Below are 24,412 nucleotides of genomic sequence, written 5' to 3' on the forward strand. Positions count from 1 at the left end.
CTTTCTCTCTCTCTCGTACTCCGTACTATAGATAGATGTTTTGGATACGAGCTGCAGCAGAAGGGGAAAATTTGGGAAGGCGAGATGACGCGCAATCCGTCTAAGTCGCCCCGCAGACACGTGATCGAAAGTAGATATTGTCATATATCAATTTGGAAGAGTTGAATGTGTAGGAGTGGTTGGCTTTAGGTAAGATCGAGGAGGTTCAAACGAATAATTCTCAAACACCACAGGCGCACTATGAAAACCAGTAACAGATTCTTGTTTGCTGGCTTATGACAATTAGAGAGATGTGTGCAGTGTGTGTTTATGTTTATGGGCTAGTGGTAGGCTAGCTAAACAGCTACAGCCCCTTAAAAAGGCATAGCACAAACTGCAGAGTGCACTCAGTGACACGAATTTCATAGTATTATGGCGTTTTACAGGTAAGATTATTATTATTTTTATTAATATTAATATTATTATTCATATTATTACTACTACATTTCTCATTCTTTCTGGACTGTTAAATAATGTTAATTTTAATGAAAGTTCTTATCGTTGATGGTGCACACAATACAGAAGAAAGCAGGATTCTGTACATGCAGCCCAAATAATGTGCCCTTTAAGCCAGTTAAAGAGCAATCCCCTGAGCTTAGCCATAGCTTTCATCACTTTACTGCTTGCAGGGGGAAAAAGTTTAACAAACCACAATATGTTTTTCTACAAAGCGCTCACTCTCCCCAGATGATTTTACTGTGAAGATGCAAGTTTTTGTTATATTATCTGTCTTGATCTCTTTTCTGATTCTTTTACAGTGGTTATCCAACCGTGCTACACATGATTATTAAACAGAGGTGTGACTGCCGAGGTCAGCTATTTGGAAACTATGCAACATAATAACTTCTCCTTCATTTCATTTAGCTTTTTCTATCTTTCACTAATAAATGAAAACCTGCTTTGGAGGAGTAGTAAAAGCAAATAATGCTGCTGTAAACTGAAGCTGGGGCACTGGTTAGGCTGCATGCACGTAGACTGAACAAGCTGAACTAATCGACCTACTCTTATATTCTGCTGGACTTTGGATCATGACACAGCCTATGGAGGACGACTACGTAATTCAAGACACTGTCCTTGATGTTCCAGCAGAAAAAGTTGGGCCGTGGACCACGCATCTCACCCAGAGGGATAATGTGTCCAAATTACATCCATACAAACATGGAAAAAAAACCAAAATATTCTGAATGATGTGCTCCGACCATAATATCTTATGGTGTGTAACTTTGAAAAATATTTGTAAGGATAAATCTGTGTGTGTGACCTTGTATTTTGTTGTAAATAAAGTTAAATGTTTTTGGGTGTATTTTGCATCCACAGGATCTAAAGCAGAGCAACAATTAATCCTTTCAGTAACGAGCTACTTAAAGGCCATTCAGACTGGGCCTTATTGACCAAGTAGCGTGAATGAATCCGACGTTTCCCTCTAAAATTAAACAAGTCCCAGGTGATATTCCAAGCTGCTGTGATCATTTTTTATTTTCTACCAGAATGTGACAGACAGTATGTTCCCCTAAGTTTGAAAAAGATGTAATAAAATGAATGGTTTGGAGAAAAGATGCGCCTGCGTGTGATTTCCTGCGTCATTGTAAACTTTTAATTGTACTATTGAGGCCCATCTTCGGATCTTTATAGACTAACTGATACTATCACAAGGTGAAATTAATACGATGGCCCATTGTTTATGATTATAGGCTGTTTCCTAAATGTAGCAATAGCCTTTCAAATTATTGCCCAATATTCCAATAACAAAATGATTCTGTTACTATATCACTTACGAGACACCTGTGTTGTTTAAAAATAATGGAGAGCAAAGTTCGTGTCTGTACTGATTCAAGAAATGAAAGGACAAGAGGCAACAGCAGACCTAGACATTGGAAATGAGAGTCCATTGCAGGCGCATTTGTGAAAACGTGGCAATGGCATTAGCTTGTTTACTACCCCAACTGACAAAAGGTTGTCTCACATGATGCATCCTGCATCCAAGTACAAAGAAAGCAGACAGCTGTCCAGACACAGCACTTGAATTTGACCACTAAAATCCTCTCTACGTCCACCATAAAACTCAGAATGGCCGTAGTAACGCTAAATCCTTTTGTTCTATAGAAAACCATAAACGTTTAGAATGAGAGGAATTCAGCACAAGAAATTCTGCAACTCAAAAGGAGGAGCTGCACGCTGATTTTTCACGTCGAACACCAATAACGCATTTTCTGCCTTAAAGACAAGAATTTCAGAATTTTAAATCCTCTAATTACAAAACAGTAGTTACACAAATAATAAAATAAAAGCAGATTTGTTATTTTGGGAATGCCAAATATTCTATTGAAATGAATCAAAAAAAATAATAAAACAAAATGGGGACAAACAGATCGAAGAAGCAGCACGGTTCATCCTCGCCCCGTGAAGCACAGCTGCTGATGTAATTTTTGGTAGATCAACAACCGCAGCTATGGAAATATTTGTGTAAACATACTGGCCTGTGGCCTGTATGGACACATGTTCGACACATGCTCCTGCATCAGTGTTGTGCAGTTGCATAACAATAATTCGCACATCAAAATGTCATTGCCTATTTTAACAGTTTGAAATACACAGTACACTGTATAATTAAAAATCAAATAAAAGGCGAACTTGTAGCCGAAGTTTACTTTCTAAACCTGGAGAAGCCGCCTTGGTCTTGGCGATGGTGGCAAATTTGAATTATGACATTTAAAATGTATCCATATGTCAACATTATTACGATCATAATATCAACTTAAAAAAATGGTAATAAATAAATCGTACAAACTAGTCTTTCACCAGGCAATAACAACACAGACAGTCCAAAACAATACTGCCAATTCATTTCCCCATCATAATATTTCCAATGATGCGTATTAGCTTGGTATAAATAAGTAATGAGAGGGTATGAATAAACTATGCCCTAATCAAATACAAAAGTTAGGGATGCTGATCTAGGCAACAGAAAAACGAAAACACTTCACTCGAGAAGACCTGAGGCGTTTAATGGGATGGGGGACGGTGGGAAATCATAGTATTGTTGCATTATTTGTTATAATATGACAAAATATGACCAGTCAAGGCATATAACTTGGTGATATCCGCTTTCTGAGGTCTAAAACATTGGTTATTCTGGCCTTGTGCTGCTCAGACCATCAGCCAAAGAATACGGTTTATCATTTCCCTGGATATGCAACTCGCAGCTTTAATTCCGCTAGCAGTAGGACCCAGGAAAGTTTTATTAAGTTGCACCAAATGAGAAGGCTAACCATATACAGAGTTTGCAGGCAAAATGGTCTGTATTATCTGAGTAATCTGCCTATTGTAATCCAATATTAAAATGCCTTATACATTGATAGGCAACATTGTAAGTGCAGGCTCAAAATGTCCTGTGTTTGTCACAGTGTTCTGTCTGTTCTGTTTGGCCATTCCTCGCTTAAATATCACCGTCGAAGCACAAACTTTACGACTGCGTCTGAGGAATTTAAGCTATGTATTGCTACCTCACAGCATAATTACAATGGTTAACCTAGGTGTCACCCTCTTGCAAAAAACTCTCAAAAATGACGCTTCTGAATGTTACAGTGTTTTGGCTCCGTGTCGACAAATTCTGTGCCAAAGGATACAACACCCACCACACACAAACGCAGACACACACACACACAATGGATGTAGTTCACCAAGACAGTGCTGCACAGTTAGCACAAGGGCTAAATGTGGGAAGCCTGTGTAATCATATTACTGTCCCCTCATGGCCTAGATAAGTTTAATTGGATGTAAGTCGGGCAGTTAAACTTGGCTGTATGAGCTGCAAACAGTTTCAAGCAACACTAAAGAGCCCTTTTTACTGAGATCTCAGTGAGTGCAAGTAGCGTGGAGCGTTTGTGGTTGTAACAATAGCTTACAAGATAAGGATGTGTGTTGCTGTTACATTTAGAGCAATCTCCAGAGTGTATTTCACTTTCAACCACTAGGACATAAAGCTTTCACAACAACGTGTTAACTTTTTTATAAGAAGTATTAAATGATTTCACGTGAGGAGAAATCGCTCAGTATAGCCTATAGAGAATCCTGGCTCCTGCTCCTATGTGTTATTTAGATGTCCTGAGAAAAAAACCTGAGGGCCCCTTGAGCAGAGAAACAGTAAACACTTAAGTGTATCTATCTTTGAACAAATTCTAGATACGTTTAAAGTAAGCTTGTGTTTGATATTTTGCCAGAGGGACTCTTAGCTTCACGGTTAATACAATTTCACAAAAGTCAGAATAAAGAGCATTTCATGTGAAGAAAGCACCTTAGGCTATTGCCTGTCACATGCCGATATATTTAAAAAAGATATTTTAGGCGCGGCCTGTGTAAGATGTCCTCTAAAGTGCAGAGCTAATCTTCTAAAAAATCTGAATCGCCTTTTAAAATCAGGCGAATAATTTCCCCAGTGTTTGGCAACAAAGTAGCGTGGGTTAACTATATGTTTTTGCCAGGATTCGACCATTACGCACTACATGGAACAAAATTACGCACGGCCAGCGAACCATTACGCATTTGTTTGCTTTGAATTTGCTGACATAGGAATGACACACCTGGTGTGGGTATCATATTTTGACATACCATTATATTTAAACTAAAAATGCACATATATTTTAGCAAAACTACTTGAAAATTTTTACTTGATGGTAAGTTTATTTTTCGTCTAATCTTGTCTGTAGTCCCCAAGTCTTGTCGAGAGAAAAAATGAGAGACTATGCGCAGAGGGACAAAACATCAGTAAAGTGAATCGTTTTAAGATTTTGGACATTTATGTAAACTGAGACAAAGTGGCCACTGGTTGGTTGTTTTCGCATCGGGGGTCAAAACGTATTATTTTTGTTTGCGCTGGCCTTGCACAGGAGCGGTTCAGTATGTGCGCCAAAAATAGAAGCTCCGAGCTTTCCACTACAGACTCAGATATCATTGAAATGCCTGCTCAAACACTTAGTGCTAATGTTTTGCTTTGCCGTCTAAAGCTGCAGCTTTTCTTCGAATCTCAAACCACTGAACACACAGAAAAACTACACATGAAAATATAGCTGGTAACAGTATAGGTGGGGACATTCTAGCTACATTACAGCTATCGGGTGATGGCCAAACTTGAACAGGTGACAATTAACTTGTATAAAATAGCTTTAAGCAGGTACCACCGCTTATGGAGCTACATTCCTCATATACTTGACCTTCAGGGTGCATCAGGCCCCTAATGCTTGCCTGGAAAAGACAGCCCTCAAAATACCAAATATTTAGCCTAGTATACAGATGGTAGAGATCTAACCACTTGCTCAAAATACAGAAAAATGTGACTGTAAATCTAACATTAAATTACACAATGTAATTACTGTGGCTGAAACAGTCGCATGTTGTTACATGATTTCAAAAAAATCACCATAAAACAGAGGTAATGGTGCAATAATTGGTTAAACAAGAACAACTGGTTACTGATTTGCAATCACGACATCAGTTTTGATTTTTTTCCTCTCCCTTCCAGGCGGGGACAAATGCTGCAAGAGTAAATCGGCTCTTCTGAGGCAGCAGTGATCCCTTCAGTTCTGCGGGTTATTGTTGGACGTGCGATGCTATTGAAAAACAAATTGATAAGACAGCACATTCTAGAAAAATAGAGCTCATGGAGAACTCATTTCAAATCATGTCAAAATCAATACATAACAGTTCTGAAAGAAATAAAATGATATGGATTCTTTTTTTGTTAAGCATCCCACCTATCCTCTCTTTATCGCATTAACACTCTCCTTTCAAACACACACACACACACACAATTCACCCCTCTCTCACTCACGCATGTCCACAACACACTACACTACCCCCACACACACACTTTAGTAGGAACAACATTGCTTTCTATTTCTCTAGCCAGCTTTGTACCATAAACGGCAGAGGGGTGTCCGGGGACGTAGACCACATGCCACACAAGTTCTCTGCGAAGGGCACTGTGAAGCTCACTGACCTTTGGGACGCGGAGACAGGCTGCCATAAACAGATTTAGCCAGTCTCAAAGTCAAAAGTGCTCAAGAGCAGTGAAAGACCTATTGTAAAACCTACAAAGCTAAAAAATCTTTAGGCTGTCTGCAAGGGCCACGGATGTCGTTTGAGCTTTTTTTAAATTCGCATTTTATCCTGGATTAAATAGATTTTACCCAAATAAGTATGTTTAACAAAACAAATAAGGTCAAACTATTATTACCTGTTACACAGACATCAATTTGTGCTTGGTAAAAGAAGTGATGGCAGGTAAAGACACTGTTTATAGGTTTGTATTTGGCGATAAACGTTTCCAGCACAACACAGTGAAAATTATAGCACAATGCAAAAGTATCTAAATAAAGAGGCTGCACAAAAAGCTATACATCATCAGATAAGCCTGGTTTGAAGTTCAAGTTAAAATGATACGTTCAGCCATTTGGTTGGCACCATTCAAAGACCAGACAGCCGTGTTACTTCGTCTAAACAATCCCACTGTTTTACAGAGGATTCACATAACAATCCTGCAAATACACACCAATGTTAGCGTGCTTTCACCATGGCAGTAAACAAAAATACGCTTTGGCTTACAGGTGACTTGTTTTGACTGTTGCCTTTGCAGTCAAAGCATATTCGGATTCGTAATCCATGCAATTTTTTTCTGTTGTAAATTTTAACGTAACCCCTTCCTTCAGTTAAATGTATGTTAATGTGCTGCGGGATGTTACACCTCACAGATCCCAGCAGAAGTCTTTTCTCGTTCTGGTTTCTGTGTCTACATTGTTTTACGCATTTCACCATCTTTAAAGCATAAACACTGTTTCTATAAACGCACCATGAACAGAGTCTCTCCAGCCCTTTAGACAATATTTATAACACAGCTGACCTTGAGGATTTGTTTACAAATAAAAGTAGAGGTAAGGCTGGAAAAAAAATCTGGAAACACCGTGATACACTTTGCATGTTGTTCTCCTCCAGCCAATTTAAAAGGCAACACACAAACATGGAGCACTGGTTTATCTCCTTTCATGGTCAACAGCGCGTTTGATGGCTTGAAAAGATTGGAGTTGTTATGATGCCCTCTCGATGATCAAATTCAATAAACGCAATTTAACATCTCCTAGTAATATTTCATAGTTAAGTTAATATTATGTTGCAACAAATGCTTGATACGGTTACCGTTTTATCCTTTGGCGTCCGTTTGAAATGCGCGACGCCCTATGTATTCTTTGATTAAAACATACATGGACATATGAACGTTGTCAGCGGCGTGTAAAAGGAAACGTTACGCCTGTATTTATTTTATTATGCTAAGAAAATCATTTAGATATTGTTGCTAGGTCCTCATACATCCATGATAAAAATCATGGAATACAATAAATAATAAAAACAGACTTGCGAGACACCTTTTAATCAGACGCGCAAAATGTGCATGGAGAGCATTTTTTCCAAAAGATAATATCAACGTGTATGTCTCCATTTAGGTGAATGTATATTCTCACAAACAATAAGACAATTTATAGATGCGTTGATCATATTTGATCAAGATAATTTTTGGAATCCAGTATTCATATTTGTTTTGACGCGTCCTCCTTCTCTAATCTCAATTACACATGAGCCTTCTGTCCACTACAAGGATTAGAATTTAGATGGAAGGTACAAGAATGGTATTTGTTGTGGTTAAGTGTCAGTCAGCCAAAGCGGATAGGGTGGCTCCCTTTAGAAAGGTAAACACAGATATATCTAAGAGGCTGCTGTAGCTTTAGAAACAGCAATACAAATAAGGACCATAATACAACACAGGCTACTGCAGTAATATTTTATCATCTCAAAATAGGATTTGTAATTACAGGTAATAGGCTTGTTACTCAAATATCAATAGGACTAATGTTGAGCATGAGCTCACGTCATGTTACATATGTATACCTGTTGTGATTCTGCACAGACTCAGTCGGGAATGTCATTCAGTGGGTCGGTTGCAGGAGCAGCCGTTCACAGTTCACTGAAAAAGCAACATCTGATCTCAACATTGAAACAGCACAACGTTTTCCACACACAACACACTTCTCCTGACAGAGTGGAAGCTGCTGAAGAGCCGACTGATAGCAAAACACTGCACAGCTCTGTATTGCTTTACACTTCACTGCCAGTAGGGAGAGCCTTGTGGATGGTGGAAGCGGTTCATTATAAAACTGCCTGTCTGTGTAGTTTGCAACTGTGTGTGTGTGTGTGTGTGTGTGCCATTTATGATAAAATGTTTGTCAATCTGTGCACATGTATTCATAAACCACGTTTTGATGTCTGATATCACGCGTTCAAATTACTAATGCAAACCAGAAGATAGGATGTACTGCGGAAAAGCACTGCTGAGGGCTTGGCTATATGAAGCACTGGGGTGTAACCCTATTACTGCTTTACAGAGCTATTGCGTGTTTAGCTGCGCCGTTATAGGCTTGTAGCATGCCAGTGACATTGATCAGGTCGAACTTCAAGAGGAACCACAAGTGATCGAAAAAGGCAAAATGGATTTTCACTGTGCACTAACATAATCGTGTTTAACCTGTTGTAGTAGTGCAGTTTACTTAAGAACATTATTTACCACGTGATGAGGCTTAAAATACGCACCTGGCCGCCATTTTGCATGGCACAGCTACCTATAGCTTACCTTTGTGTGCGTGGCGGCCATAATAAAACAAGACCAACCTGTGTGGGCTCATATATTGCTTACATTTCACAACTTGTACAATTATGTGCCAACAAAACACTCTCAAATGTTTCCAAATGTCCCATTAATGTTCAGAATTTTATTTTACCGTGGTGGACACATGTATTTTTAAAGTGTGTTACAGGTCACGTCCAATAAAATAATCCCACCAGTCAGCACTCAGAAAAGCTGATTTTGAAGCAGAGAAGCAGCGTAATAACAGACTGAGGTAACACCAATAAACGTTTCAATATTCTGTTTATTGAAGACCTTACGCATATACATTCATATCATTACTTTTACAAGACAACGTAGCAATCCTTACAAGCGCAAAGGAAGGAATGCAATGTGGGGGCGACGTAAAAGAACAATAATAAACAACTACAACACTGAAACAGGGATTTCTTTAAATGTCATGAATGGTTAAAGAAAACTTGATACCATTTCTTTTATCCATTCTTGGCAGTATACATAGTTTTGGCCAGGTTTTCCAACCACAAACAGGGTATATGGAATGCGATATTGTACAAGACGATCAACAACATAAAGCACTATTACATAGCGATAAGGGCTCCTCAAATAGGATGCAAATACTAACATATGTAATTTCATTTTACAAAGTTATACACGAGTACAAGGTAAGGAAAGGGACAACACTGAGCACATTGCAAGGAGCAAGTACATTAAGTAGGCCTAATAGGCCTCTCCGTCCTCCTACCCTAATAATAATAATAATAATTATAATAATAATACATTCTTTGTAGACTTTCTCAAAATGTTTTAGGTTGTTGGCTTTTGATCTGTTCAGAAAAAATGTATAAAAAGTCACCTACAGAAAAAGTGGCCCGCAGAAAATGACTTATAGCTATTTCACATCAATAACATGCTGCAAACATTTTACTGCTATAGCTTACTCATTATATTTGACATATAATGCGCTGCGTTGCTCCGTATTCAGAGAGCAAACGTGTAGGCCTATAATTTCTTTTATAAACGTCTACATATTTATTTTTATTATAAGCACCAAATTTCAGAAATGCTTTCGTACAGGCCCAAAAACGTGATGCAACTTGCGGTTCTCTTGTTTAACTGAGTTGGCTTAAAATGTAGTTATGCTGTTGAATCTTTCCATTAGGCTCCTTGAGAGTATAGTAGAATGCTATTTTATTTTTCACTGGCACAATCTGGACATGGACTTTTAATAGCAGCTCAAAACCGTTTTGTAACGGTGATCTCACTCAACTAAAGAAAATGCAACCCATGCAGGATTCAGTGGTTGTTATCAAGAAATAGGGTTGGTACGGTAATGGAAGTTTTAAAAAATAAAACTTTAAAAACTTGTCTGTACATGACCATAGTCACTGCAACTAATTTTTCTGAGCACAGTCATGAACATATCGCTATGGATTACACTGCGGTTTCAGTCCGCCCTCTCCTCATGCAGACTCCCAGACTTCCACATTTCCTGCCCGTGACCGTGAACGTGCCCACAAAATATGGAAATAAGATAACGAGGATGAGCCTCTTACCCAACAAATTATGGTTGTGGAAGCAGAAGCAACCGGGAGAGAGTTTCTTCTTTAGAAGTTCATGACTACAGAGAAACTACCGTGCGGATGCTCTCTGGTCACGCTTCTCTGTCTGACTTCCATTGTTATTTTTGCAGGCCTATTTTGAGATTTTATCGAGTGGCCCCCGCTCCCGCATATTTACTCTGACTAAAAAAAGTAACAAAAAGGATGTGACTATTATGTGTCATCCCGAAAATATATTGCATTGACGACACATTTCGCCTGGGTTTACATTTAGGGCGTAAACTAATCTCTTGACGGATCAAGAAAACACATTCTCACAGCTTTGTGCGATTGTGCCAAAAATAAAGGCTCACTGACATGTAGAGTGCAGCTTTGGATGCCACAGATTGGCCTGTTTTTGGGGCTTTCGCAACCCGCACCTCTGATGAAGAAAATATCAGAAAATGATAATATTTGCCTGCAATGTAAAAGATGGATATATGGGTGCATGCACTGAAAGAAGACCTATGGGGGAGCGCAGAAGGCTTGGCTTTTTTTTACTGCCTATCGATTCACCTTCTGCCGCATCTCTAAAAGTAGGCCAAAGCTTGCTCCCTCAGCATGAGTCTCTTCTTCTTCATCCTGCGGTTCTGGAACCAGATCTTGACTTGTTGGTCGCTGAGGTTCAGACGATCGGAGAGCTCCCTCCGTCGCTGCCTGGTGATGAACTCATTCAGCATGAATTCTCCTTCTAGCTCAGCCAGCTGAAGTTTGGAATAAGGTTTGCGCTTTTTTCTGGTCCGAGTGTGCATCGGGTACCACGGGGCACCTAGAGGAGAGGGAGGAGGAGGAGGGGGCATACAACGGATTACTCACCACAGTTGCAAAATCACGGTCACCTCCAAGGTTATGGTGAAGCTACAGGGGCATCAGTTGTCCATGTCAAGTTACAGCAATGGCCTCGCTGGGCTGACTGAATTGAATTTATTTAATTCGTTTAAGCACTGTACTGCAGAGAAACCAAATATTAGATTGCAGTATGAAATTATATTATAGTGACAACACATGTCGTTTTTCTTAGTATGTCTGTGGTGGTGAAAATGTAGACATTACTCTAACAACCCAGAGAGGACTGCTAAAGATGCCTGATATGGCTTCTGCTTCAAATTAAAGAAAACTGACGCCCCTGGAAGCTGTCACTCCCTCCACAAACAGCCAAACTGGATTTGTTTTGGTCTCTGACTGGCCATATCTGATCTCAAATCCACCAACACACAACGGGGACCTGTACAGTTTGATGTAATTTTTGAGAACGTTTGAGTGTTTATTTTTCATTTTCCCCCTTCCTTTATAGAGACCACCAGTATATACAGCGGTTTGTGTCACAGGAAGTTTTATTGTTGCAGTTAAAGTAGCATTAACGTGATAATTAAGCCGTGCTTGCAAATACCCCTACTTATTTGCGAGTTTCAGAGCATATTAAATGACTCTTGAGTCCACAGCGACAGATATTAATTCTGTTTACGAGTCATTAAAAAGAAAACTCTCTATTCGATGCAGTCAACCAAAGCGACTCACCTCTTTAAATCACTGCACTAATTTGTGTGTAGCTGCAGAGCGCAACAATACACCGAAATCAGCCAATTATGCGTCTCAATCACACAGCTTCATCTAAGAGGTGGAAACGTAATGACAGGACAGCGTCTTTGGCCATAACCTGATGGCAATATGGATTGGGGAGGTTATCTATACCAAGTGTACACAGCCACATGGTGCTGCATGGAGTATTTTAGGGCAACCCCTAGCGGCGCTTGCACACCACGCAAGCATCCTGTAGGCTAATGCAAGCTGCAAGTTCTGCATCAAGATAACGAGCTCTAATAGCGGTTTAATGCCGCAAATCCACGATACGTGCAGATTTTTCATAAATAACGTGAACGTGCATTTGTAATAAATAAAAAATAATGAAAAATAACACCTACCTCCGCCTGCGGCTATGTTGCTTGAATGGCTTCCCGGTGACACCAGGGTCTGTGTGTCGCTGGATGAAGGCTTGCTGCCCTCGTTGAGCAGAGAGGAGCTGGAGTCGGACTCCATTGACTGACAGGATGGCGGATCTTGCGTTAGCTGCTCGGTCCCATAATCATATTTGGAAAAGGCGGCACTGTTGCCAATCCCACTGTGCATCCCGTGCTCTGATGTTATGGATGATGTGTCTCTCGCCCTATCCTCTCGTTTGAGGTTGCTGCCACCTGAACAGGTCTCCCTGCTCCCGTTGCCGTTGTTGTAATAACATTTACCTTCTTCTGGTCTGGTAATTTCACACGACCGATTGAAGGAAGGGTTAATAGACACCGGGCTGCTAAAGTAGGATTGAGAGTATCCATTGCACGGCTCCGAAGGATTCCACGGGAGGGAGCAAACATTGTCCCTTCTCGGGTAGGAGAGAGACGGTAGCCCCGCCAGTTGTCCCCCTGAGGCTCTAAAATTCGGAAAGTAAAATGTGTCTCCAGTGTGGATGTTTACCAAAGGTCCCACAAACCCTGGATTAAGGAGATTATGCTCGCCCATTTCCGCGGGCCCGACCAACAGCTTCTAGTTTATTGCAATCTGACATTTAACATAGTTAAACCTGGAGGGGCGCCTGATTGGTCATCCTCAAACCACGTGTCCAGGCTAACTTCTGCTACACATGGTACCACCCACTTGGTCAATCTCAGACAAAACAAAACATTAAGTTCTGTATTACAGAGGTTTATATGCTTTTTAAAAATACTATAAACCTTTTATTAAAAATGTAGAATCTTGTTTTTCTTCACTTGAGCCCTGCTGAGTCCGAAAGGAACACAGACTGCTTCTCCTTTTACACTCGTGGAACTGTCCATGGCCTCGTTTAATATCTTTATAAGCTGGCAAAAGTTTTTAAAATGCTATTTCTTCTGAAAACTATTTTTTCTTAAAGAAGAGGGTGCGTATGACATCTTGTTTTCTAGCAAATTATGGTTGAATTCCGTGTCATATAAAGCTGTGATGTTGTAAGTTTACAAGCTTGTTTTAAGAAAAGACTGATGCTCATTGCCGCACTCTACTCATATTTACAGTAACGGGGTCAGCAGGTTGAAGCCACTGGCTCTGTAAAAGAGGACGATATTCTACAAGGTTACTTTAAGAGGGTATATTTCACATAATATTCTCTAGTACACCTCACATGAACAACTTTAACAGATACCTCCAATAAACGTTCGCAGCCAAACTCTGGTGGGATTGTTATACCTCTCACAATTCTTTTATATGAACTTTACAAGATATCAGAGGCCACTTAACTGATTCAATCAACTGAGGGACTCTGTTTTATACCACACTAATTAGTTGATTTGCAGATGCAGTTCTGAAGACACTGAGCAAATATGTGATGTGCCATGACATAGTCGCCCTCTGTCCTGACAAGAGCCCTCTGTTTGCAGACAAAAAACACTTTTCATGTTTCATGCACTATATTTCTCTGGGGGAAAAGATCATATGCACAGCACTCAAGCAATCTGAAAAAAGCAAGCTCAACAGTTTCTGATGCCATCAAACTTCACTATATCAGTGGACATACTGCACTCTTATCACTGACCTATAGTTTTTGTATTCCTCTCACTGACACACACACATCCCCAAATAAAAATACTTTTGCATTTGTTGTCCTTTTTTTCTTTGCAAAATTAGACTTTAAAATGTATTTATAATCACACCACGGAAAACAAAATCAAAGTGTCAAAGGTAGATAGCAGAGAGTATCAGCCTAAATATTTAAATAATTAGGTTTAATAAACAAAAAGTCTGGCCACATCAAGGACGCACGGATTCACATATAAAAGACACAGGAAAGAAAAAATAAATACTAGTTAAAGCCAAGCGCATCCTCTCGATCCATTCAAGTTCACGACTCAGTCACGGAGAGTTGAACTTGATGTTGAACTCAAATATAGATCAAACAAATTAAAATGCATAAATATAAATAAGTAAAATGACAACAACTATTTAGGCTGTGGCAGTCAGGTAAGGGCTAACTGCATATGTGATAAATTATGTTAATATGTTCAAAATGGGAATTGAAACTACAAATACAGCACACACTTTCTTAAAATAGCAGCATGAAAATAAATAAAAAATAAAATTTTAAGAATGAAAATAATAAATTTAGCCCAGTACCCAAAAATAGAATGATGATTGAATGATTAATAGAAATGTGCAGGGTTACAGAGCCTTGCACATGCGTGCTGAAAGGCGCTAGATGCATGTTACAAATTTGCTTATGAAGCGTTATGTGAGAAGTTTAGCATTCATTTAAACACTGGTTTGGGAACAAGTTGCAAGTCAGCCGATATTTGATAGCCGTATCCGTCACTCGTGGGCATGTGTCCTATCTAACCCAAAGGCACCAGGCCTTGCTCAAGCCTTAAATAGAAATAAAAAATATCAAATGTTTAAACTGGAGAAGCTCTCAAGGATCCGTTGGGGTTTTACTGTCCCGTGGACTCACTGCCATTCCTATCACTGCAAATTCTTGCATCTAGTTAGTGAGTCTCGCAATGCAGCACAACATCAATCCAATACAATATCATTTCTCACAGGCCTCGGTCTTATGAAGAGCATTTGGGTGTCTTGGTATTACTGCACGGCTTCTCATGTTATTATAACAGTTACCAAAACTAAAACAAAGCCATCTGATGTTTACAACAAAATTGCTCGGACGGCCCTCCACTGAGTGCAGGCTGAAGTCGCCACTTTACCTCGGAGATAGAGGCCATGTGTTGCGCCTCCTTTGCCTCGTCTCTCCACCCCTCCCGGTCCACTGCTCCCACAGATCCGGATTTCACATTCAAACAACCGCTCGTCTGTTCAGTGCATCTTTGGCTCAGCGATGATGTCATATCTGGCCGTGAGCTTTAGGCCGTGTGCTTTAGCAATACGAAAATGTGCTATTTAAAAAAAAAAGACAAGTTGCTAAACGGAGCATATAGCACTGTCAAGGTCACTGTCTAGTACACTGTCTGCTCGATATTGAAATTAGCCTCCTGGAATCCACTGGTCCTGTCCAGACAGGGCAATAGCCTAAACAAAGGGCTTTTCTTCCCCTTTTCTCTCTTTGATTCTCTGCAGACAGGTTGCCACAGTTATAGCCTTGTGCAACCCCTTTAAAGCTTCCTTCAAGGAAAACCAACCACCAAGGGAAGCTTAAAGATCCCACAAAGGTGTTGACGTTTTATTTGAATGGTTTGAGGGAACTCTTTCATTTGTTCACAACAACAAACGATGTGCGGCTTTAATACACACACGACAACGCGCATTCTGATCCAGCAGTACTGCATAAATGTATGCATTACTTTATAACGCATCAAAATAGCAAAGTAATTTGGGATTAATGATATTTTCATTTCAAAGTCGCTAAAACAAATCCAACAATAGCCTATCACTATTCAGTCTAAGTAGGCTGTGTGTAACACACAACTATGCATATTAAAGGCGCAAAGACACGTTTATAAGCGCTTGCGCCAACATAAACAAACTGATACAACATTTGAACTTGACCGTCACTCCAAATAAAGCTGCAATAATGCCATAAACGATCACAATCTATTGGTTCAAACTACAAATTATTCAATTTTATACCAGAATTAACTGAATTAATATAAATTCTGATAAATAAAATAAAGTGTGTGCGCCTGTGTGTGTGTGTGTGTGTGTGTGTGTGTGTATAATAGGATCTAATCACGAAATTGAAAATATAAACTGCCCATTCACCTCTGGACTGTGTTCATAAAATCATAAATAAATTATCAATTTTCCGATGGAATTTGTCTCACGTCGTCAGTCAGGTGGGATTTAATTCTAAAACGGGTTAATACAGCGATACGTTTCAAATAACTGGGCGTATATGTCAAATGTTTTTTATAGACAGAGGCAATGAAAGTTGGTGTATAAACATTTATAAATAATACTTATATAATACATTACACAAGCAAATAAATGTCGATACGCTGGTTATCTTTATCTAATGCTTCAAAATTTGATTTCCACTTGTCTAAATATTGAAACCAGTCACCAAATCCATCACAAAACTATGCATTGATTGTTTTCATATAATAAATCATGTTATCAATCCTACATCAAAACTGCCTCAGTGTACTTTGCATGGTGATCACTGCATTCACTGTTCAACTAAAGGCAGCTCTTACAAAGTTATCAGAAAACTTTCCATCAAAATGACAAAAGTGCAAACGTCATATTTACCTATATTATATTATAAATGCACTGAAAAAAAGTAAAAAGAACTTAAACTGGAGCAAAAACTAAGTGAAGTAAACTGAACTAAAACCTCCATAAATTAGTCAGTTGCAGCACTTCCTGATATTTTCCTCTGGTCACCACCAGAGGTTATCAGCCCCCTTTCTCAAGTCCCAGCCTGACAGCGGCCTGCAGCTTTCACGCCTCCACACACCACCAAAAGCAAAGCAACTTTTTTTCTACATTTAACGTTTTAAAGGTAAAATCCAGTGGTTGATCAGGGTGCAAAGTAAAAGTTTATAGCCGGTGTTTTATGTCAAAGGATGCTGTCTGGTTTAGTGAGTGTAAAAGCTGTGTGTTTCTTTGTTCGGCACCGTAAACGTTAATCCGGAGAGCAGGCTATTTGATTAGGTGACAACTACCAGCGAGTAAAATATTAACTTTCAGGAAACTGCACTGCAGATTGTCCCCTATATAGTTACATTGGACAATTTATACTTCGCATATTTTAATATTTTTTAAACTATTCTGCAATTTTTTTATCTTACCAAATAACAATGAAAACAGCTTTAATATGGCAGTAATTTCAATAGAATGTATTATTTAAATGTAATTTAACAAAAAACAAAAAACATAATACATTATTTTCTTAATCTTATTAAAGCTTCTGTTTTGTTGTTACAGACGCCAACATTTTACCACAAATTATTTAGATATTAAACATGCTGCTAGTCAAATTTGGCAAAACTATAGTGTCTGTTATAATGATTTAAAAATGAGAAGTTAGCACACACGCAATACATATTTTTCTGTGGACGTCATGGCCGCTGCGCGCCCTCTGCTATGAAGAAAATGATGGTAAAAAAAAATTAAAGTTGAAATCTTCCTGTCACGGCATATTATCCGTCATATTTCTGCTAGTTAGTGTTGTCTGTTCTATGCACATTGGTTTCTCGTGAACTAAAAAGTAATAAAACAAAGTCCATGTAGGCCTTAGTAGGAAAAAACTGCCATACCTTTTATCGTTATATTGTGGGCGACGTCGTATTATTATTTCCTCTTGCTGTGTAGGCCGTGTGGCTGCTTGCTGCAGATTACTGGTGTTGGTGTGAGACGTCAAAAGTCCTACCTGTCCTTCGTGGTCAATAGCACACACCTCATGATGAGTGCATGAAACCATTGGTGGTTCCAGAGGCATGGGCCAGAACAAGTAGTTTATAGAGGACTTCTGCAAAAAAACACACACACAAAAGAAACACAGCCCAAATGTTAATGCAAAGCTCTAGGAGATGGTCAGTATCGCAGGTCAGAGGATATCGCTACACTTCCCCATTTTATGTATTTATGGCATGTCATTAAGCCCGGCTGTCTAGACAGGGAAATAACACCTTGTTTGCCTACAAACAAACCGTCAGCATTGGTGTCCAGCCCCCTATTTATTATTCACAATCTGCTGTGATGTCAAGGTCAAAGTGACTGCATAGTCATGGTCAAGGGTAAATTAGGAGACCAGAAGTTTCCACAAGGATTGAAAATCCAGGAACCGGACAAACCAAAAACACACACTGCAAATATCTGAAGAAACCAGAAAGAATGTCAGAGCCACTGCAGCGATGGGCATTTAGAGGAATGTACCAGGACTTCTTAAATGTAGCATGACTTTTCTGATGGATAACTTCACAAAATTTAAAATTACAATACTAAACCTGTGGACTAAAGGAAAGGGCAGAAGCCATTTATAATCATAAACGACTAACAACATTCTAACCTAAGTAAAATCTGAAAATACAGATTTTTCTTGGGTTAGTCAACAAGGGGTTAAAATAAGCTCATCTCTCTGCAACTTTAGGTATTTCTTTATAATTTGTGACTGCTTAATTCAAAATATTGTCCTCCCTTAATTTCCATAACGTTCTCTTAAATAGATTAATTTTTCAGAGACGTTTGATGAAGCTGGCTGCATGTTCAAAAACTGTCCTGGTTATAACCAAAACATGGGTAACACACACACACAGACTGAAAACAAAACTATAGGAACTAGATGCGCAATGCAGTTTTAGAGGGAATGGCAGGCTAAGTATCTGTGCGCATGCGTATTGTTGCTATTAAAAGTGGAAAGATTAAACAAAACAATGAGTGTGTAATCCAGGTGACAGAATTGAACGCAACCTTTAGTTGACTCACCTGTGCGTATTGCTTACTGGAATGTAATGGGACCAAAAAAAACAAATTTACGTGAGGCTACAACACCAATTTTTGGTTTTAAAGCACGTTGTACCATTTGAAAGCAATTGTGTATTGAGAATATGTTTGAGAAATCATAAAGAAAAATGCATGTGTGCGTAAAGCCTGTAGTTAAACAATCCGTGCCTGCTTCTGGCTTCTCAATGAGTGCACACGGTTGGATTGGATTGTAGGAACAATAACTAATGTGTACCTGTGGACCAAACAAAGAATTTAAATATAACAGTGACTGTGTGGCCACACAGAACGTGTTTGAGAGCGGGCGCACAAATCGTCTTATTTGCCTTACGGCCTGTTAGTAGCAATCCTCCTAATTAAACTTCTTCCAAATAAGCACAAGCACATCTTTGGCTCTGAACTCTGATTAAAATTGCTGTGAAGGCTACTGGAACAAACTTGGACACAGGGAATGAATTTCACCCAGCCCCTGAATGTGTCTTCATGCTGAGCCATTTGAAATGCAAGAAACTGCCAATGTCAATATAATATGGAAAAAGACAGAAGTCCATATATGTTATTATTCATTTAGATTTTTTTTAGTTTGCAATGTGTTAAAGTTTGCGAAAAAGCGCATTGTTGCTCACTAATCATGCATAATAACTATCATCCCTTATTGCAAACATGACGATTCCAGGATGCCCTATAATTCCTAATCAAGCACTTTGCAGCATAAATACCCGCACTAGTCCATCCGCTGCTGATGTTGTAGAGGAAAGAGAACAGTGATCAGAGCTTATTAACACCAGGGCAATTTGAAAGGAAATGCTGCAAGGAGGACGTTGATTGACTTAAGATTTTTTGCGCATTTTTCATAATCATTTATTTATGAAACACGTTACCAGTACGTAATTCAACACCACAATACAGTTCACATACTGCACCAAAGTAGAAATTACAGGCTTCATACAAGGCGTGTGATCAGCTCCAATGCTACACTAACAAAGTTAAAAACAAAATAAAACGATTGTGCATTTATTTGTAATACTCACTGACTTTTAATGGTTTACAATCATTCCAGTTGCATGACAGAATCCTTCACTGATAAAGGAAAACATACAGGTTTTGGGATATTCCACTTTACAGGTCCGCCATACAAGATAAGATGAATTAAATAATAAAGGCATTGCACTATACAGAATAACAGCAGCCTTTGTTTTTACCCCAGGCTTAAGAGGACATATCCCACATACAGGAACATAGCTTTTGAAATTCAGACGGAATATTGTTTTTTTAAAAAAACGTCGCTCTTTCTTCCCAAAGTCTCCTCTGTGAGCTTTTGTTGAAGATGATAATGTCTCAAGTTCAACGTGTCGTTACGCCATAACAATACTTTTGTCCGTATGGCGATCATCTTTCTAAAAATGACATCAAATGAACGGTTTCCTCGGTTTTGATCTGCGCCCGTTGCATATCTTGAAAATGTCAGTCCTTTTGATATTTGGTTTGAAAAAAATGAAAAAAACACGCAATACTCGTCTTTGAAATACAGATATCGTTTTAAATATTATATATTTATATATGTACATTCCTATAAAACAAATGTGAAGTGAATTTTCAATATTTTCACAGTTTTTAGAGTATAATCTCTAAATTGAAAACTTGGCGGCTTGGTGGGGATGGTCGATGGAGTCTGATGATGGAACTTAAATTAAAAAAAACAGCCAAAGTGTTCTTCAGCCACGATTTTCAATGCAAGAGGTAAGTATATGGTGTGATGTTTTGTAAGGTATGAGTTGCAGTTTCGTGGAGGTCTCTCATCACATCAAGTGGTGTGCATGTGATTGTTCTTGGATTTACTGATAAATTTCTTCTCCTTGACTCGCCGGTTTTGAAACCAAATGGTGACTTGACGCTCTGAGAGGTTGGTGGCGGCCGAGATGCGCCTTCTCTTGTCTTTGGTGATGAACTTGCTGGCTGCATACTCCTTTTCCAGCTCTTTCAGCTGGATCTTGGTGTAGGGGACACGTTTTTTACGCCCACGACGATAACTGCTGACCTCAGGCTGCAATGGCACAACATCTGTAAAAGAATAAAAATCCAGGGAAAGATTAGACTAGGGGCAACAACATCACAAACAAGCAGCAGATAAATACCTCAATACACGTCTGGACCGAAAGTACATGTATGTAATCTTCCTGTGTGTGTGTGTGTGTGTGTGTGTAGTGGGTCTAGAGGTGTACGTAAAAATTGTGTACAATCAGGATCTCAGGTGTGCTGCACCTGACAGGCTGAGCGTCTTCATTAATGTGTACACAGTGTCACTACACAACCTCACATAAACCATCATTTGTTTCTATGGGCCAAATGAACTATCAGGCTGTAGCCACTACAACTGAGCATTGTTTCAGGAGAAAAGTGATCTGTGTTTTCCCCTAGGCATGTCAGTGAATGTCAATACTTAATTTGCTGTTTGATTACCTACAAACCAGCACTGAAAACACTGTTAAGTGTATCTTCTGTCGTTAGTGAAACTGCTGGGTAAGACTGTTGTGTGTACTACTCTACCTTTTGATGGGTGTGCAAAAATTAAGAAGATTAGAAAACAGAAATTTAAAATATGGCAGTAAAAGTAAACACAACTGATAACTTGATTTTTTTTTTAAGAATTACAAAGTTTTGCTTTTTATGCACAGGCTGCTTTAATTAAAAGTTCTCAGCTCACAGCAATTTCAGTTTCATATAAATAGGATTTTTCCCAAACTGTTTTTTCCAGTAGGTTTTTTGGCTAGCTTATATGTTCAGGAAACCAGGGTTTTGGAATTACACCCTTTGCCAAGATTGGGGCTGAGTGGAAGGATTCCAATAAGAAACATGACAGGACAAGTATGGCAAGACCTTAAAACAAAGTGTGGCAAGCTGTGAGACATGAAGAGTTGTACCCCCGTGCAATTTTGCCGTCAGATGGTGGTATGGTAATTTTGGCCGACTTGAATTTAAAACAACATTCTAAATCTTTACTTGTAGGTAAATTGAGCATAACGTGCAGGGGTTGACTGTTGTTTTATTTGCTTTTATTCTAATACCAACAGTTGTGTTTGCATGAGAGATGGCGTCAGTTTGTGTGCACGCCTGAAGACATAAAAAGGCACTGACAGCGCGTGCTTGTGTTTGTGCACGGGTGCGCGCGTATTTGACTGCGTGCCCGTGCTTGCGTGGCTTGCTCTTGGGTACTTGCGTTATAAAAAAAAAAAAAAAAAGAAATGTGGGGAGTGGGAATCCCTATCTGAAATTAAAACAGGGATTACAGATCTGACAAAGATAAGAAACCCGTGAGGTAAAATAAGCAGTCTAGTAAACACTCTGTAAACTGCATGCTGCTCGGACATCTGCCCCCATTATCATAACATGATGCTTGCTGTGTGACAGTAACTAAAGCAAAAGGCAAGCCTGAGAAAATTAAATGAACCATTTTGTGCATTGGTGAACAACTTCTGTGCCATGACGCTGTGCGTACTGATAAAAAACAAAGGACGTATACTGCAAACAGGGCGCTGAGATTTACTGGCACAATCCAAACACAGCAGGCTAACAGTCAGTATATTGTCATACAGGGGGCAAAGGTAGGCAGTGGTGTTGCTTTCTAACCTACGTGACAGAAACTAACTATATCCATCATTTGACTGAGGAAAGCAAACCTCAGAATTTATAATAGCCGTTAAAGAGCCATGCTGTTGAAACCCCCCCTGAACTCATAACTGATTTATCTTTCTTTTGCATTCTCTTTACCAAATGGATGATAATATAATTTAATATTAAACAGATGTATATCTCTGCATGTAATGGAAGACTCCAAAAAATACATGACAACTGACATGGGGTTGTGTGTTAATATAGGCCAACACATTAAGTTTCGTGGTCTCTTTGGTAAGCTGATATGTAGACTTAAACACAATAAAATTCATAAACTAAGCAACAACATCTGGCAGAGTTAAAATATCTGACTGCTTTTAAATAGCCTCCTTAATGTGATGACACAGGCATTAAAAGCCTACAAGCTGCTGGACTAATATGAGAATTCCTCCCTACAGGAGACGCTTTAAAAAAGTCATGAGAAATTTTCCTTACCTGGGAAAGGTGATTTCCAAAGATGAGTAGATTGTGTTTGCTCTTTGGAGCAGTACACCTGCCCATCCCAGCCATTGGAGAGAGCCCAGTGCTGGTAGCCCTCCATGGGGATCAAGGCGTCGTGTCGCGGTTCAGGATGGGCACTGATACTGGGCACCACCGACACGTCGAGATATCCAGGAACAGCTTGATATGAGCTGGCGAAACTCGGGTAGAAGGCAAACTCTTTCGCCCTGGTAGACAGTTCTTCCGTGGGCAGCGCTGTGCTGGGCTCGGCATATTTCTCTGCGGGATGGTACGAGCAAGGCTTCTGCTGCAAGTTCACGTTGTGCGAATGAGATAATCTACAGCCGTAATATGGGTTTCCAAAGGGATAACCGTAACTCAAAGATGCGCTGGATGATGTCTGGGGTGCGGGGCACTGCCGGCCGGTGTCTGGAGAGGAAATATCCGAGTAGACGGAGCCCTGGTGGGTCGCTATGGTGCCAGAATGTCGTCCCAGCGCGGGGTGCGACATCAGGTCCCTGCAGTGGGTCGCAGGGCAATTACCGCTCAGTCCCTCCATTGTTTGGTTTTTATTCTGGTTGTTTTCATTCGGGCTTTTTTCATAAACGTACATCAATGTGTCCGCCCAGCGTGGATGCAGAACCAGCGAAGTCGTCATATCACGGGCTGCCGATGCTTTTTAAAAGTCGACTACTCCAAGACGGACACCTCATTTCCAACTACATTTTACACCAAGCGCATGCGCACACGAGGCCCCTGTGTGTCCACTTCATTAAGAATCTGGCACGTGATACGCTAACAAGTCCTACGAGATTGGGCTTGTGAGCAGGGGTAGAGCAGCCCTTTAAAGACCCACTGCCTCACATGTCACCGTTTTTTCCTGTGGAGTACCGAGTCATATCATTGGCTTAAAACACCTAGACCCACACCCTTAAAGGGAAGTTTGGATACTTTCAAGATTAGGGCAAACGAAAACAACCTGTGAAATTTAGCCGACTCCGAGGACATCCAGAGAATGCATTATATTAGGATACATGTTGCAATAGGTGAATGAAAAATAAAAACCTAGTTTTATAATATACACACACATTTTTTCACATTTAATTTCAATTCACTACTTTATGCACTTATGTGTAAAGCTGCTATTACAGAATACTGCTCGTTAGAAGCGTCATGTTCCAGCTGAGGTTTTGTTATATTTAATAAATATTTGGAAGAATTATTTAATTTGGAATCTATGGTATGTTGTCAATTTAATATTCCCCATGTAAGAGCAGTTGTCGACCTGTCGAATCAAATAGCTATGCATCTTTAAACTGTCAAGCCATATCAAGATTATTTCTTTGGAAATGTGCATTTCCTTTAGATCCGTATCTGCCACTGTGTCACCTGAAAATATATGTGCTGATAGTTTCTGTAACAAAACCTAGCTGAAGTATATTACTTTTCCAAAAGGACATATATAAGTATATTTACTAAAAATATTGACACAGACACCTGCAGCCAGTTAGACGGGATACACTTTCGGTCTAAAAAGAAGAAAAGAAAATCTTGTATG

At 39.5% G+C, this 24,412-nt stretch overlaps 2 protein-coding genes across 2 annotated transcripts; both read right to left on the bottom strand.

The window, feature by feature from the left end:
* Positions 1-10,856: 10,856 nt before the first annotated feature.
* hoxc12a (homeobox C12a) lies at positions 10,857-12,837 on the bottom strand. The gene is made up of 2 exons (XM_028410360.1): positions 12,249-12,837; positions 10,857-11,095 (listed from the first exon to the last, which is right to left on the bottom strand). The coding sequence occupies exons 1-2, from the start codon at positions 12,835-12,837 to the stop codon at positions 10,857-10,859; spliced, it is 828 nt and encodes a 275-aa protein (XP_028266161.1).
* A 7,708-nt stretch (positions 12,838-20,545) lies between these two features.
* Positions 20,546-23,512, bottom strand: hoxc13a (homeobox C13a). Its single transcript, XM_028410188.1, has 2 exons — positions 22,849-23,512; positions 20,546-20,802 (listed from the first exon to the last, which is right to left on the bottom strand). The coding sequence occupies exons 1-2, from the start codon at positions 23,510-23,512 to the stop codon at positions 20,546-20,548; spliced, it is 921 nt and encodes a 306-aa protein (XP_028265989.1).
* Positions 23,513-24,412: the final 900 nt, after the last annotated feature.

The sequence above is a fragment of the Parambassis ranga genome, chromosome 7 (genome assembly GCF_900634625.1).
Source record: "Parambassis ranga chromosome 7, fParRan2.1, whole genome shotgun sequence".
NCBI classification, from domain to species: domain Eukaryota; kingdom Metazoa; phylum Chordata; class Actinopteri; family Ambassidae; genus Parambassis; species Parambassis ranga.